Below are 17828 nucleotides of genomic sequence, written 5' to 3'. Positions count from 1 at the left end.
TTTAAAAATTGTTATTGCTTTGAATTTTCGGCTTCCATTATTTATTGGCAATTGTAGTCTCTTGTTACTTAGAGTGATATTTAGAGTTCATGGTGAAACCACGAATGACATCAGCTCCAGATGTGAGTTAAGAGACTAGAGACTCGGATAACCCACATTGACGTCACCATGCAGGTCTTGATCCACAATTTTCACCTGAACTGCCCCTGTTTTGATGACTTCAGGGAAGTACCGTTGCCCCTCTCCTTCCTTCTACTTTTACATTATCACATTGAGGGCAATGTGTGAATTAGGTGTGGAGGGGAATCATTGTGGTGCTAGTAATTTTGTTTTTAGTTTCTAGAGTTTTTTGTTTTTCTTTATTTTTTTTAGTTTGTTTTTGTCCATCTTTCGTTTATTTCCTTTTCTTTTTGTTTTTTCTAGTGGTCAGTTCCCATTTGAATACCAAGTTTGATGTTGGATTTTTATCTCTGATTCTGATATTGCCAAGTTTTAGTAATAAAAGGGTATCAAGTTAATGTAGTTGAGTTCAGGAACATCTCTTTGGTGAATATCAATAATTGCTTAATTTTTCTAATTTTTAGTTAACTCTTCTAGGCATAGGGAATGATTGTTGGCATTTTTCATGTGAATTGGTTCAATTATTAATTTTAGTTCTCCATGTTTGGAAATTTGGGGTTGACTGCTGTTATTTTTGTGTTATTTTTAGTTATTGTGCTATATGGTTATAAATAAGAATTGACTGTGCTCCGCTAGTTGCTACTACCGAGTAATCGGGGATTTTCACCTAAAGTGTCGATTCTCGCGTCAAAAGGTAGTGATTTCTATGAGTAAGTGGTCATATAGCGATAGGAGCTGAGTAACCGGGCTCCTTTATCTGACAAATGTTGGAGTTCGCGTCAAAAGGCTCTAAATGCTAGAGACTAAGTCTTTTGCTATTCCCAAAAAAAAAAAAGAAAGAGAAAAAAAAACAAGTAAAGTTTGTGTTAGTATTTGAAAAAAAGAGAAAAAAAAAAGAAAGTCAGCTTGCCTATTTGGGATCTTAATGTCGAGATTTTGATTAATAATTGGACCGTTTGCTGATAAATGTGAGCAACCATTCCTTTTTCTTAGATTAGTTTGCTTTAAATTGGAGGAGTTGGTAGTTTAGATGCTAACCAGGGTGATTTTTCGTAGATCTTGACCTGTGTCGCTTGATATATGATTTTCTTGGTGTCTTGGCAATACGGTAGTTGGAGTAACAGCCATGGTCAAATTTTGGTGTTCAATTGTTGTTCTCATGCTTGAGGGCAAGCATGATTTAGGTGTGGGGGGAATTGATAGGGTGTTAATTATTAGTAATTTTATTGTTAATTTTCCCCTTTGTCCTTGCCAAATATTGTTTAAATTGTTAATATATACTTATATTTGGTATTTGGACCTATCTACAGGGAAGTTGAACTGAAATATACTAAAAAGGAGGACCTGTTGAGGAAAATTGCTCCACACGTGGGAGACTCCAAAGAGCTTCACAAACCCGGGCCCACAAGGTGCCACAGACGGATTGCATCTCTTTTGCTGATTAGAAGTTTTCTTATGAAGAGGAAACTAAAATCAAGGACTTCGCAGAACTCCAATTCTTTGGCCTTTGGACTCTCAATTCGGTGGGGACCACTAGATAGATAGCATTGAGTCATTTCTTTTGGCTTTAAGGAAACAAACGTACAGAGGAGAAGAAAGGCATTAGTCTTTGTGGCTTGTTCTTTATTCGTGGGGAGCACGAGACAAGAAGTAGTTTTTATTTTAGAATAGGAGAGTTTCGTTTTGTTTTTGCTTCTAACTAGTTCCTTCGTATTCATTACTTTATATATAACTTTGCCGTTTTCTTCTAGGGGGAGGACGAAAACATAGCTTTGTTTTAGAATAATTACTTCTGCAGTTTTGCATGGTATTTCCTCCATGAAGATGAACTAATTCATTTTTTCTAGTCGAAGGTCAATTTGAGAACTCGGTTCCGAACATCTGTGAGATCTAATTATTTTATTTATTTATTGGTATTTGTACGTTTCCTGATTTAATTGCTTATGATTGTTTTGTTATTTGAATGTCAAGGGCCCGATATTCGAATTAACCTAATAATCTACTGTCATATTAATTGATTGAATCCGTAATTGTTCTATCGATTAATACCAGTGGCGACTAGCGTGATTGGTTTCATGTTAGGGAAACGTATGATCTAACTTAAACAAACCCTCGTAGCGTGTTTGTTGGTTAGGGTTGGGCTTTTCTAATTATTAATGCAGTCAAGTAATTAAATCCTATGGTCGTACCTAGGGTTATTTCTTGGTTAGAGAAATAGTTAACGGTCGTACCTTAACTATCGAGAAATTAAGGAAATGCTGGTTGTTCATTGCGTGTAAGGCAACTATAACCAATCTATTAATGAGTAATTGAGTTATCTTTGCGTCGATGATCAGTTGCATGGACCGTGTCTGAAAAGTTGTACCTTTGGTTAGAGTCATATTGGTTAATTTCTATTTATTTCTATTAGTTGTTTTATTAGTTAGTTAATAAGTTATTTTATATTCTCCAAAAACCCCCCCATACTTCGGACTCTAAAAGAAATAAATTATCTCCAATCCCTGTGGATTCGACCCTACTTATCACTATCTACAGAAATTATATTTTATTTAAGCAGATATTTATTATTGCACAGGTTCGACACCTGTCAATTTTTGGCGCCGTTGTCGGGGACTGGCGCAAGTTATTTGTTTCTTTTTGAGTTCATCCTGTTTTTATTTTTTTTTCTAATCTATTTTTCTGCTTTTTTTTTCTTTTATAGTTTATGACTGCTAACATCCCGTATTTTGGTGATAGACTGGATTTTGTTTCCAGGGAAGGCAATGAGACTTGCATTTTTGATAAGTTTGCATATTCAGAGGCACTAAACTCTATTAGAGAAAGAATGATCATTTTCAGCAGTATGAGTCTCAAGAATCATCATCTATGTCAGGTATGTCTCTTGAAGAAATAGTTGAATCAATAGCTACTAATACATATCAATTCCAACAGGAGACACAAATGAGAAATGGGATGATGAAGGATGCAATGAGTAATCTGGCAGATTAAATATGTCTATTGACATCCAGAATAAATCGATTGGCTTCTCAAATTGAAGAATTGCCCTCGAAAACCATTGTTGATTTTGAAGAAAATGAGAGTGCAATTTGCTTGACTAGTGATGAGGAGATGCAAGAGTGTCAAAATGAGAGATCTACAGATGCAGTTGAAAAAGAAGCCGAAAAGGAAGAAATGAAACCCCAACCGCAACCCATTCAAGTGAAAGAATCCAGTGAAGAATCATCAAATGTGGTGACACCACCTCCATTCCCTAACCCGCATTTTCTTAACTCTTACTCTATGATTTCTGTTATTGAGATTGATTTTGTTATACCGGAAGTTTTCGAGTCTCATGGCAGAAATAAGTTAAGAGTGGCTATGGTCAAATATCTTGAACCGTTGAGTGCTCTTGATGGAGGAGTGGATGAAGAATTGAGATCACTGCTTGATTATTTGACGCCATCTACTAGTCCATGGAAGACCATACCTCGTGTGCTCAAGAATTATTCTATTTACGAGAGCTATCAGGATTACATAGAGGATGAAGCACTGAAACGCGCCACAAGATTTTATCCTCCCTGAACAAACATGACAATGTCTAGTCAAAGACATTAAAGAAATGCGCTTTTTGGGAGGCAACCCAATTGTTGATTTTGTTATTTTTGTGTTCAATTTCTTAAATATGTCGTTTCTCACTTGGGTACTAATCACTCTTGATGTTTCCTCACTATGACCAGAATAGGTAATCTTGGCGTGCCCACGCGAGCAGGGCACGTGTTAAGCGTCTAAATTCAAGTCTTATGGTCAGTGGACGTTTGTTAAACATGGCGTGCCCACTCCATGTTGATCAAATCTCAACATCTCGCGACATTGGCAGAAAATGCAATATTGGCGTGCCCACGCGAGCAGAGCACGCGTTAAAGTGCGGAAAGTGACTCAAGGGCAGTGGACGTTTTACAATCTTGACGTGCCCACGCGGTGTTTGACGACCCAAAAATGAATTAAAAAATTTTTTTTTCTTTCTCTTCAAATAGTCAAATTTTGAAAATTTAAATTCGAAAAATTTTTTTTGAAGAAAAAACATTGAAAAAAAAACCCCAAAAACTATTTTTTTGTTTCTTCCTTTCTTTTTTCTTCTTCTTCTTCTCCCCTACCTTGCTTTCCCATTTCCCCTTCTCCTTTCGACCGAACCTCCTTCCACCGCCGCCAAGTCGCGTCTCCCTCCATCTCACTCTCTCTCCGTCACTGGTCTGCGCCGCTCCTCAAGTCGCGCGCCGCCAGCGGTGACCGCTGCGTCTCTCTATCAGCCTGCCACCAGCTCACTCTCACTCTCTCCCTGCCGCGAGCTCCGCTCCAGAGCACGCCAGCTCCACCAGCAGCTGACCACCGCACGCAGCTACCACCAGCTCTCTCTCCTTTTGCGCGCGTCGCTGCCCACAGACGCGCCACCCCCACCTCACTTCCCTCTCTCTCCCGCGGCCATCATCAGCTCCGCCTCACCTCACGCCAACCTCCAGCAGCTCCATCGCCGCCACCTCCTTGCCACGCGTCACCACCTGCCCAAAATTAGCAGATGGAGGTATTCCAATTTCCACCTTAATTAGTATTTCTCTGGTCCTTAAATTGCTGGAATTTGCGTTTTTGTTTCTTGGGTGTCTTGATGGATACAAGCAGGAGGTGATTTGGGCATTTTATGGGGTTAATTTTGGGTGGAATTCAATTTATTTGCTACCCCATTTGGGGGTGCTCTCTGGTATTGATTATATTGTTGAATATTATTTGAGTTTTGACTACTTGAGATTTCTACTGCATCTGGGGGATAAAATTTGATGACTTTTGTGCCAGTTTATTTGTTTGGAAATTGTTGGGGGTAATTTGGGAGTTACTTGTCAATTGGGTCCCGTGTTACTCTCTGCCATTCAGTGGTACTGATTGGTGTGTTTGGCTTTATCACATGTCGTGGGTTGGCCATTTGATTTCAATTTTCCTTGTGCATGCAACAGTGGTACTGGTGAGGGTAGTTTACATAATATTTGTTACTCCTGTGTTATTGGTTGCCTAATCGACTACTGGGCATTTGTGGTTGAGTTGTTTCTGTCTAACTTCTGAACTGTTGTTGCTGGAGTTGCCATTTTCTTGGGTCAATTGCTAATTTTAGCAGGTTGAAGTGGGTAATTGACTGTCCAATTGGAGACAGTTGTTACGATATTGGGTCCGATTGTGTCTAATTGCTAAAAGTTGTTGATTTATTAAGACACTAGCACAGTTCCTAGTTTGTTCGAGTTGCTGTTCTGTTGCATTATTGGGAGCTGTGCTCTAGTATTGTGGCTACTTTCCTGCGTTTATTTGTTGAATTGGGATATGAATGTGCCGTTTGCATTTGCTTGTTGAAGTCGGTTGCCTTTAATTGACTTGCTTGGGGTATTTGGAGCAGTTGTTGCACTTTGGACGGCCTTAATTCTGAATTTGACTACATGGGGTCCATAAGTACTTATAGATTGCATTTGCTATAAGTGTTGGGATCTAGTTTAATCTGTGGGAGATTGAATTGTGCATTTTGCTAATTGGGATGGCTTTAAAAATTGTTATTGCTTTGAATTTTCGGCTTCCATTATTTATTGGCAATTGTAGTCTCTTGTTACTTAGAGTGATATTTAGAGTTCATGGTGAAACCACGAATGACATCAGCTCCAGATGTGAGTTAAGAGACTAGAGACTCGGATAACCCACATTGACGTCACCATGCAGGTCTTGATCCACAATTTTCACCTGAACTGCCCCTGTTTTGATGACTTCAGGGAAGTACCGTTGCCCCTCTCCTTCCTTCTACTTTTACATTATCACATTGAGGGCAATGTGTGAATTAGGTGTGGAGGGGAATCATTGTGGTGCTAGTAATTTTGTTTTTAGTTTCTAGAGTTTTTTGTTTTTCTTTATTTTTTTTAGTTTGTTTTTGTCCATCTTTCGTTTATTTCCTTTTCTTTTTGTTTTTTCTAGTGGTCAGTTCCCATTTGAATACCAAGTTTGATGTTGGATTTTTATCTCTGATTCTGATATTGCCAAGTTTTAGTAATAAAAGGGTATCAAGTTAATGTAGTTGAGTTCAGGAACATCTCTTTGGTGAATATCAATAATTGCTTAATTTTTCTAATTTTTAGTTAACTCTTCTAGGCATAGGGAATGATTGTTGGCATTTTTCATGTGAATTGGTTCAATTATTAATTTTAGTTCTCCATGTTTGGAAATTTGGGGTTGACTGCTGTTATTTTTGTGTTATTTTTAGTTATTGTGCTATATGGTTATAAATAAGAATTGACTGTGCTCCGCTAGTTGCTACTACCGAGTAATCGGAGATTTTCACCTAAAGTGTCGTTTCTCGCGTCAAAAGGTAGTGATTTCTATGAGTACGTGGTCATATAGCGATAGGAGCTGAGTAACCGGGCTCCTTTATCTGACAAATGTTGGAGTTCGCGTCAAAAGGCTCTAAATGCTAGAGACTAAGTCTTTTGCTATTCCCAAAAAAAAAAAAGAAAGAGAAAAAAAAACAAGTAAAGTTTGTGTTAGTATTTGAAAAAAAAGAGAAAAAAAAAAAGAAAGTCAGCTTGCCTATTTGGGATCTTAATGTCGAGATTTTGATTAATAATTGGACCGTTTGCTGATAAATGTGAGCAACCATTCCTTTTTCTTAGATTAGTTTGCTTTAAATTGGAGGAGTTGGTAGTTTAGATGCTAACCAGGGTGATTTTTCGTAGATCTTGACCTGTGTCGCTTGATATATGATTTTCTTGGTGTCTTGGCAATACGGTAGTTGGAGTAACAGCCATGGTCAAATTTTGGTGTTCAATTGTTGTTCTCATGCTTGAGGGCAAGCATGATTTAGGTGTGGGGGGAATTGATAGGGTGTTAATTATTAGTAATTTTATTGTTAATTTTCCCCTTTGTCCTTGCCAAATATTGTTTAAATTGTTAATATATACTTATATTTGGTATTTGGACCTATCTACAGGGAAGTTGAACTGAAATATACTAAAAAGGAGGACCTGTTGAGGAAAATTGCTCCACACGTGGGAGACTCCAAAGAGCTTCACAAACCCGGGCCCACAAGGTGCCACAGACGGATTGCATCTCTTTTGCTGATTAGAAGTTTTCTTATGAAGAGGAAACTAAAATCAAGGACTTCGCAGAGCTCCAATTCTTTGGCCTTTGGACTCTCAATTCGGTGGGGACCACTAGATAGATAGCATTGAGTCATTTCTTTTGGCTTTAAGGAAACAAACGTACAGAGGAGAAGAAAGGCATTAGTCTTTGTGGCTTGTTCTTTATTCGTGGGGAGCACGAGACAAGAAGTAGTTTTTATTTTAGAATAGGAGAGTTTCGTTTTGTTTTTGCTTCTAACTAGTTCCTTCGTATTCATTACTTTATATATAACTTTGCCGTTTTCTTCTAGGGGGAGGACGAAAACATAGCTTTGTTTTAGAATAATTACTTCTGCAGTTTTGCATGGTATTTCCTCCATGAAGATGAACTAATTCATTTTTTCTAGTCGAAGGTCAATTTGAGAACTCGGTTCCGAACATCTGTGAGATCTAATTATTTTATTTATTTATTGGTATTTGTACGTTTCCTGATTTAATTGCTTATGATTGTTTTGTTATTTGAATGTCAAGGGCCCGATATTCGAATTAACCTAATAATCTACTGTCATATTAATTGATTGAATCCGTAATTGTTCTATCGATTAATACCAGTGGCGACTAGCGTGATTGGTTTCATGTTAGGGAAACGTATGATCTAACTTAAACAAACCCTCGTAGCGTGTTTGTTGGTTAGGGTTGGGCTTTTCTAATTATTAATGCAGTCAAGTAATTAAATCCTATGGTCGTACCTAGGGTTATTTCTTGGTTAGAGAAATAGTTAACGGTCGTACCTTAACTATCGAGAAATTAAGGAAATGCTGGTTGTTCATTGCGTGTAAGGCAACTATAACCAATCTATTAATGAGTAATTGAGTTATCTTTGCGTCGATGATCAGTTGCATGGACCGTGTCTGAAAAGTTGTACCTTTGGCTAGAGTCATATTGGTTATTGATTAATTTCTATTTATTTCTATTAGTTAGTTAATTAGTTATTTTATATTCTCCAAAAATCCCCCCATACTTCGGACTCTAAAAGAAATAAATTATCCCCAGTCCCTGTGGATTCGACCATGCTTATCACTATCTATAGAAATTATATTTTATTTAAACAGGTATTTATTATTGCACAGGTGCGGCACCTGTCAGGAAGCTGGGTAGAGAGAAGGATTACTTTGGGGGTTGCTACGTTGTTTTGACTTTTCCTTCTTAGCTGGAGTAGTGAGAATTTTCCCTCGTATGTGAGGAGGAATTAAGGGATTCTTTTAGCTTTTGACTTTTTCCCGTTTTGTCTTTCAGCATCTTTTCCTTCCTTCGTAGGATGAGATGATGAAGGGAAGACATTAAATCAACCTTAGTAACTTTGCTTTTCTTTATGCCTTCGAACGAATTGAATTCGCCCATTTTCCCAATTTTTGTGACAATGGCCGCGACTCTTGCTTCAATTTTCTGTGGATTTTGTTCACCGAATATGAACTAATTTCCTCACTCTAGTCAAGAAACAACGGATGCTTTGAGTCGTCTAAAATTATGAGATCGATTTAATTTAATCTTTTTCTTTTATTTATTGGTATTCGCATATTCCTTGATTGCTATGCTTATAGTTATTTAATTAATTGATTGTCTTAGATCTAGATAATTAGTTAATTAGGTGATCTACTGTCAATTAGGGCATTTAAATCCGTAATTGTTTAATTGCCTCGAATTAGTGACAACTGTCACGAGTGGGTTTGTGTCAGGGGGATACGCGGGCTAATCTGAAATAACCCTGGTAGTGCGTTATTTGGTTAGAATAGGGCTCCTCTAATACATAAGGCAATTGGAGAATTAAATCTTATGGGCGTACCTAGGATTATTTCTCAATTAGAGCAGTGATTAACAGGCGTACCTTAATCACCGACACAGTAAGGAGGGGTTGACTGTCATCGATTGTTTGACAGTTATAACCTATTTATTAATAAATAATTGGAATTGCTTGTGCATCGATGATCAATTAGGTGAACCATTGCTGATGTTATTCCTTGGCTAGATCTTTAATTATTATTACCTTGATTTTAGCGAATTGCCATTTGATTTTTAGTTGCCTATTTTATTTTATTTTTAATTATTTTCTTGTTTTAATTGTTTTAGACCTTCAATTATTGTTACTCTAAATTTAGTGAATTGTCATTTAATTTCTAGTTAGTTATTTATTTTTATATTTTTATTTGAATTTCTTTGATTGTCACCTTCTGTACAAAAATACCCCCTTTGTTACTGTGAATTTGAAAAGAAACAGTTACACCCAATCCCTGTGGATTCGACCCTACTTGCCACTATTTACAAAAATTAACTTTAGTTGAGCAGGTTTTTATTATTGCACAGGCTGATAACCTGTCAATTTTGAAATGGATAAAGTTAACAACTATGAATTAAAATGTTCTACAAATATATGTCCGAAGGTGCCACTATTAAACCACAAAATGCATGTACAAGTATCTAATATGTAATAAGGTCCACTGAGCTCCCCTTCCAGTCAGCAATTACCTGGACAGTGGAGTTTAGTGGGTCCCCCCCTTAAGTTGGTTGATTTTCAAGCATTATTGAAAAGAAACAAGAATTATGGCGAGGGTTAATAGCTAGCGTCAGTCTGAGTGTTTCCCTCTCCCCTTTCCCACATCAATTTGAGAGTGTGAGAGATCCCCCTCTTAAGGTCCACTGAGCTCCCCTTCCAGTCAGCAATTGCCTGGGCAGTGGAGTTTAGTGAGTCCCCCCTTAAGTTGGTTGATTTTCAAGCATTGTTGAAAAGTATCTAATATGTAAGATAACAGGCATTTAAGCTAATTTGGTAATGTTGGTTAGTTTTTTACTTTACATGAAACTATAAAGAATTATAATGGTCATGCTAAAAAATTTGTGTGGCACATTCGCGCAATATTGTTGTAAGATAAGATATAAAAACAGTTGTGAACATGATCAAAAATCAATATATATATATATATATATATCCCAAGAGGAGGGTATTTTGCATTTGTGGACTGAAAAGCAAATAAAAAATAAATCCAGGGTATTTTGCATTTGTGGACTGAAAAGCAAATAAAAAATAAATCCACATGTTCCTTATATATATATATATATATGTATACATATATATAGGAAAATTTTTTGAGAAGGAAATTTTACTTCATTCCAAGGTGCTGAAAAATATGTGTGCACATAATCAATCTATAATTGAGCATCTATATGTCAAATTTCTAATAAAAGATTTTTCTTCTGCTCCCCTTACGACCCTAATCAATTTTCTATAGATTTATTTGTTGAGATGAATTAAAGAATGAGCAATTTTTATGAATTTCAATGTGTAGTGAAAGAAATTAAAGAAACTTTTCAAATGGGTTTATGTATGGGAGCACATGAGAATAGATGGAGAGGAAGAATAAATATAAATTAAGTCTCTTTGTTGATACAAGATGTTGTTTCTTTATTTTTAAGTATTGTTGATTTATGTGGATACAGGTACAAATAGACAAGTGTAAAATGCCCATAAGATTCCATTGACGTGTAATGAGGGCAAACCTTTCATTTCTACATATTTATGGGGATTTTAGTCGGTGATTTGACACAGTTGCCTCCACATGATCTGTCGACAAAAGATTGTTTAACTCCATTCTTTCGCATGAGTTGTGGTCAACATCGCACGCGATAGATAGTGAAGATTTCGAACCACGACATGCCAACAAACAAATTGCCTGTTACCAATTGGCTGAGGGTGTGCTGGGGGGTGGGGGGTCGCATGAGTTGTGGTCATCATCGCACGCGATAGACAGTGAAGATTTCGAACCACGACATGCCAACAAACAAATTGCCTGTTACCCTGGGCAGTGGGCACAGATCGGCTGGCTTCGGGATAACCCCAGTTGGGGCCTGGGTCGTGTGGTCGAATCTTGCTCACTACCGCTTTGAGGCTCTTGGGGGGGCGGGGTCTCGGGTGCAGGGGATTAGTCGGGGTGAATCCCGGATACCCACTTTATTGAAAAAAAAAAAAAAAACCAATTGGCTGAGGGTGTGCTCGCCGGGGGAGGGTTGGGTTACCATCTCACATCGAAGATTGTGGGGTATTTATCTGGATTTAAGGTCTCCAAGCTTCTTGACCAGTTACCAATTGGTTGGGCATGAAAGTTTGGCGGGTCCCCTTAGATTGCTTAGGCCAGTCTTTCCGTTAACTCCCTGAGTGTTTCTAATCTAATTATCTGTCTATCTTTGGAAAAAAAATATGCCAACAAACAAAGAAAATTTTCAAGACACGATGCACAATTTGAAATGGACAAAGCTTCAAATGGTACATTGTAAGTCTACAACTTCTGATGTAAACTTTTTAACTTTATCCTCGCAATTATTTAATTACTAGCTATCGAGACATACTCGATGCGTGCGTAACTTGTCGAAAAATATTTTTAATTAAAAGCATCACATAAATTGTGCAAGTGAATATAATTATTTTATATAATATATAATCAAAAGCGTATCATACAGAAATATGTACAATGTACCATATGAAGCTGCATTAAAATTTGGGAGAAAAGGTTAATTGAATGGAGACTTTTAGAAGATGGTTTGGAAAGTAAAAAACCGTTGATTAGGAAGAACATGAGAATTGGAGGGAGACAGTTTTAATTGGGTCGCATTTATGTATCAGTTGAAACAGAAATAAGGATTAATGGATAATAAAAATAAGGGTAAATTTGGAAACGCATAAAGTTAACACAAAGTTAAAACTATCTACACAGACTTTATTATTGTAAAGATATCTTTACCATCTCATTACATGTTATTCATATTGTCAACCAATGTAATCACAACTAAAATTTACCCATAAGCATCCACAAACAATGTACCCACCAAGTAATTAAAATTCTATTCAAAAAACTTTTAAAGATCAATTTTTTTTTTTGTTTATGAAAATTTTATACTAAATTCTTCCTTATGCAAAGTGATTATTCCTATACTGCATACACATCGGGCGTGCCTTTATCACTAGTGGTTAATAGAGTGTCTTTTATTCAATCCAAATTTTTTTAGCTTGCAATAAGTTTTCACCTTCTCAATAAATTGCCTTTTTATTCAATCCAAATACTGGGTCATAGAATAAGAACAGCGTTGGTTATACCTTCGAGAGAACTTGGCACCCCTCTTTTATATATGCATATACAACTATTTATGTTTCTTGAATTTGAAGCACCCATTTTTCTAGGTAAATCATAATTGACTTCTACTAGTTTCTCCTGTTACCATATCAGCTCCCTATTGATACTAAAGTAGCTACATAACCCTGTGTCGGTTCATAGAAGAGGAAAAATGGATGGAAATCAAATGGCTTTGTTAAAGCTAAACAATCTACCTCTTTGTATGCCGAGAAGATTTTGATTTAATTATCGAGATTGAAATTTTAAAAATTAGAGATCCTAAATTCTTATTTCCTTCCTCCTCCTTAGTCTCCGTTTTTTAAATCCTACCCGAGTTACATGGATGAAGAATATTCAGACCATTTGCACTTCTTTTACTGTGTCTAGGCCGCGTCCTCCACCCGAACTAAAATGATCCCATATTCCATTATGCAACAAATTCTTAGTTGGGCTGGACATCAATCTTAGAAAGGCTTGTGCAAAAGTTTTCAGACAAGAGATCAAGAGCTATTCTTCAATTTTGCAATTGCAAATTAGTCATAAACAGTGTTCAACCAAAAGTTTCGTATGGCATATTTGGCACAATTTTGATGTAAGATTAGATCCTAAAGCAGCTTTCAAAATTGGAGGAATGAATGTAGATGTCCCAAGCCTGAATGTAAGGGACCCAAAAAAAAAGAAAAGAAAAAAGAGGAGCATAAAATTACAACTATATATTTTGTGAATGTAACAAAGCCAGCATTTAGATCATGATCGATGTTGGAGGTTAATTTTTGAATATTTTGATTGACTTGTTCACATCGTAGGAGATGATAGGAGATTATTTAATGCATATTCATGGTAAAAACTGTACCAATCTTTTGTTAATAAAAGCTCCCCAAAAAGGATCCTCCAAGGGCTCCCCTAATGTTAATTCTTAAGAGAAGTAAATATAAATTGAGAAGCATCAAAATACAGGTCACAGAATTGTTTGTTTGCCATGACTCTTCTTGGTTTTGGTGTGATGTGGCTCTGCTGCCCACGCCATGACAAAAGTTGGGTTAAAACTATGAGGTGACCCTTGCCATATCCTAGTACTAATAAAATGTAAGATGTAATTATACTACTTACTTCAATAAATAAATAAATAAATTTTCAGTGTGGACCTTCTTGAGACTTCATCATCCAAATTATTGGAAAAATCCAATAATTTTTGTGGTTGTGTGTGTGTGAGTGTGTGGGTTTTTAGGGGGGGGGGGAGGGGGGGTTCCCATTCATCAGACTGCTGATCCTGTGACCTCAACAAGAAATATGCCATCTTCTAGCTCTGTCATCCTCCCATTATTCTGTGCCCTTTTCCTGTTATCAGCTTCATGGGCTGCTTCAGATTCAATTGAGAAGGAATTTTACTATTGTGTCCGTTCGAATACTCATATTTCAATCCCTATCTCTGAAGCTTTTTTTATTCAAAATAATTCTGCTTTTACTTCAATTCTTGAATCTACTGCTCAGAACCTGAGGTGCATGGTGCAATCCAGGCACAAACCTGAGCTCATTTTCAAACCATTGGATGAATTCCAAGTTCAAGCAGCTGTTATATGCGCCAGAAAACTTGGCATTCAGCTCAGAGTCCGCAGTGGAGGGCATGATTATGAAGGCCTTTCTTACACTTCTAAGACTAAATCATCATTTTTTCTGATTGATCTTGCCAATCTTCGATCTGTCAATGTCAGTATAGCTGGAAACAGCGCATGGGTTCAGGCAGGTGCAACTCTTGGTGAAGTTTATTATTGGATAGCTCAGAAAAGCAGAACTCATGGATTTCCAGCAGGCCTTTGCAGCAGCGTAGGAATTGGCGGCCATATTACAGGGGGAGCATATGGTACTCTGATGAGAAAATATGGCCTTGCAGCTGACAATGTTGTTGATGCTCGAATAGTTGATTCATCTGGCAGAATTCTTGATCGCGAATCCATGGGCGAGGATCTGTTTTGGGCAATCAGAGGTGGAGGAGGAGGGAGCTTTGGGATACTTCTTGCTTGGAAACTACGGTTGGTGCCTGTACCTGCAATTGTGACAGTTTTTACTGTCCGAAGAACTTTGGAACAAGGAGCAACTAAGTTGCTATACAGATGGCAACAGGTTGCCGATCACCTGGATGAGGATCTCTTCATTAGAGTTCTTTCACGGCCAACAATTTCAACTGATGATCAGAAAGGAAAAAGGACTATAGAAACTGCCTATCAGGCTTTATTTCTTGGAAGAGCGGACAGACTGCTAAAAGTAATGAAGAAAGGTTTTCCTGAATTGGGATTAACGCAAAAAGACTGTATTGAAATGAGCTGGATTGAATCAGTGCTATATATAGCCAAATACCCAAGAAATATACAGCCTAAATTTTTGCTTCAAGGTAAACCATTGCTCAACAAGCTTTATTTCAAAGCTAAGTCAGACTTTGTGAAAGAGCCAATCAAAGAACATGCCCTTGAGGGAATATGGAAAATGTTTCTGGAACAAGATTCACCACTGACGATTTGGAATCCTCATGGTGGAATGATGAGTAGAATTTCAGAATCTGAAACTCCTTATCCTCACAGAAATGGCACAAAATTCATGATTCAGTGGCTAACGACATGGGAAAGTGGAGACGATGAGGAAACAATAAAGGGACACATTGATTGGATTAGAAAGTTGTATAAATTCATGACTCCCTATGTTCCAAGGTCTCCTAGAGCAGCTTATGTGAACTATAGGGATCTTGATTTGGGAGTTAACAGGATTGATGGTGGCACAAGTTTGGCAGAAGCAAGTTCATGGGGCACTAAGTACTTCAAAAACAACTGGAAAAGACTAGTTCTTGTGAAGACAAAAGTTGATCCTGAAAACTTCTTTAGACATGAACAAAGCATACCTATTACTGATGCCTTCTCTACCTGAAAGAAGAAGGGAAAAGAGGACTGGCACGGTTTCATCTGATTACTTAGAACGGTATTTGATAATTTGTTTGCCAATATTTGATAAATTTTATGTATATCATGGATTATATTGTCCCTTGTTTTCATTTTGGTCACGTAAACATTGCTGTTTTTATCTTTTTCCTGACTAATATATCCAAATTCACAAGAGAAGATTATATGAACTATTAGGAGATCTTCAACTTCAATTGGGAGAAGACAAGATTAATGTCACAAAAGTTTCATGATAGTAAGCCTTTGGGGTGTTAACTACTTCATTAACAATTTTGAAGTGCTTGTGCTTGTGAAGGAACAGGTGATCCTGATTAGTTTTACCTTCATGAATGGAGCATTTCGACCATTCTTACCCTATGAAGGAGAGATGAGAGGAAAATGGTGGTAAAAAAAAAAAAAACTTGTAAAAGCTCCAGTTAAACAACTGAGACCACCAAGAATTTACATCTTTGATTAGCCCAATTTCAAGCAGACAATTTCCTATTTTCCTATGTGGTATGGCCAACAAGTGGAGGTCCAGCAGATTGTGGATTATTCTGAACTTTATTGGCCTTGCTTCAGTTTGGGAATCATGATCCATACGACAATATAGTGGATGTTTGAAGCTTCACTTGACATGTTGATGTAACCAGAACTACACATTTGGCACTTCTGCTGAAAAAAAAAAGAGAAGCTCATTACTAATCTAGTTGTTTTTTGATGCACTTAATCTGTTTCCATATTTATGAATAGTCAAAGAAAACTTGCAATTTTCAAATTGCATGGGACCAGCTCAAGCTTGGCAAAAACAGATAACTATCAGTAAAACTAACTTGAGACTCTTTTAAGCATGTTGGCCGAGTTTCTGCCTTGATATTGTAAGACTAGAATGGTCGAAGAAAATAAGCAATTTTCAACTTGGGACCAGCTCAAGGTTGGCAAAACCCGTACATCTTTGGCCAGTTTTTCAACAAGGGGTCCAAGTGGTTGCCCAGTAGCCAACCCAGTATTGGGAAGGCGGGGAGTTTGGTAGATAAAGGGGGAACTGCTGCTACGGCGGATAAGTCTAGTAATACCGGGAAGCAAGGGCCTGTTGTGGAGAAGAGTACTGTTGCTGCAGTGGCGGCTGCTTCATCAGAGGCTACGTCCGAGGATTTAAAGCTTTCTAGAAGCAGTTGGTTGTCGAAACTGTTAAATGTCTGTTCCGATAATGCTAAGGCTGCTTTTACTGCTTTGAGCGTTAGCATTCTGTTCAGATCATCTTTAGCTGAGCCAAGATCAATTCCCCCGACTTCTATGTACCCCACTCAAAAACAGGAATTGGAAATAGGCAAGAACAAAAACAAAACATTCAAATCAGAACTGGAATTGGAAATTGAGCTTGGCTATCCAGTTGCTCCAAAATTTCTAGTAATGATTAAATGCGGCAAAGATGTAAGAAGGGGGACCACTTAGATCCCTCTAAGAAGGGGCAACCACTTAGACAGTTAGACCCCTGTAAGAAGGGGGCAAAGATGTAAGAAGGGGGACCACTTAGACCCCTGTAAGAAGGGGATGATGGAAGCCGGCTTAACCGGTGAAATCCCAAAAACACCCGTAAAAGAAGAAACGATCCACGATGAAGAAGACGAAGAGGAGGATGTAGAAATCGTATTTTTTTACTTTCAAAAAAGCCCCTGCCTTACCGTTGGTTTTTGTACAGATACATACATGTGTTTTGGTGGTCCTCAATTGGAATAAGAATTTTAGTTAAGGGACTTAATTCGTGCGATAAAATGTTGAGGGACCAAATCGACTTTAGTAAAATAGTTTAAGGATTAAATTGGCGATTTTCCTTTTTTTTTTACAACAAAAAAGAACACATAAACGTGTTGTGAAATTAAGGTGTATTTGTGGTGCGCAATGCAAAAAGCTTGCAACAGAAAGCCCACGCGCAAGTTTGTCAGAAGGGCGGGTCCGTAGTATTAAAATAAGCAAAGGAATAATAAAGAAATTGTGGAGATTGCCTTGTAAAAATATCAATTCTTTCGTATTGTGAGCATATATTTCCTACCACATTATTATATTCTAAAGTGGTATGTCATTGTTATTGCATTTATTATTGTGAAAATTATTATATTAAACAGTTTATCTATCTTCATTATGTTGAAAATTATCATATCCTTCATTGTGAATAATGTATTCGATTTTCAACTACATAAAATCTAGTTAATTGGTTAAGTTATATTTAACTAGTTTTGGTCTTTAACGTAATGTATTAATTTGTTTTTTCTTCTGCATAAAAATAGAGAAATTTAATTTACTTGATTTCTACTATGACTAACTAAATGCAAAAGATAAAAAGTTCTTATGTAGCAAAAAAAAATGGCAATTCTAATTCTCAATGAAATCTTCTTCAATTCAAACAAAAAATTTGTAAATTCTAATTAAATCCCCTATGAATTCCAGCCAAACCATGAAATTCCAATAGGAGAAGCACATGATAAACGTATTGCATTTTTCACCGA

The 17828-nt window shown here is 37.1% G+C and overlaps 1 protein-coding gene across 1 annotated transcript; it reads left to right on the top strand.

Annotated features, from left to right (window-relative positions):
- The first annotated feature begins 13637 nt into the window (after positions 1–13637).
- Positions 13638–15501, top strand: LOC113782728 (berberine bridge enzyme-like 15). The gene has a single exon (XM_027328635.1). It carries the CDS (start codon positions 13685–13687, stop codon positions 15308–15310), a length of 1626 nt encoding a protein of 541 aa, XP_027184436.1. The 5' UTR covers positions 13638–13684; the 3' UTR covers positions 15311–15501.
- Positions 15502–17828: the final 2327 nt, after the last annotated feature.

The sequence above is a fragment of the Coffea eugenioides genome, chromosome 9 (genome assembly GCF_003713205.1).
Source record: "Coffea eugenioides isolate CCC68of chromosome 9, Ceug_1.0, whole genome shotgun sequence".
Lineage (NCBI taxonomy): Eukaryota > Viridiplantae > Streptophyta > Magnoliopsida > Gentianales > Rubiaceae > Coffea > Coffea eugenioides.
Note: the sequence above shows the minus strand (reverse complement) of the source record. Positions and strands in the feature narration are given on the sequence as shown.

Excerpts from the sequence above, each read along its gene's own strand:
- LOC113782728 (XM_027328635.1), top strand. The coding sequence starts at position 13,685 with ATGCCATCTTCTAGCTCTGTCATCCTCCCATTATTCTGTGCCCTTTTC.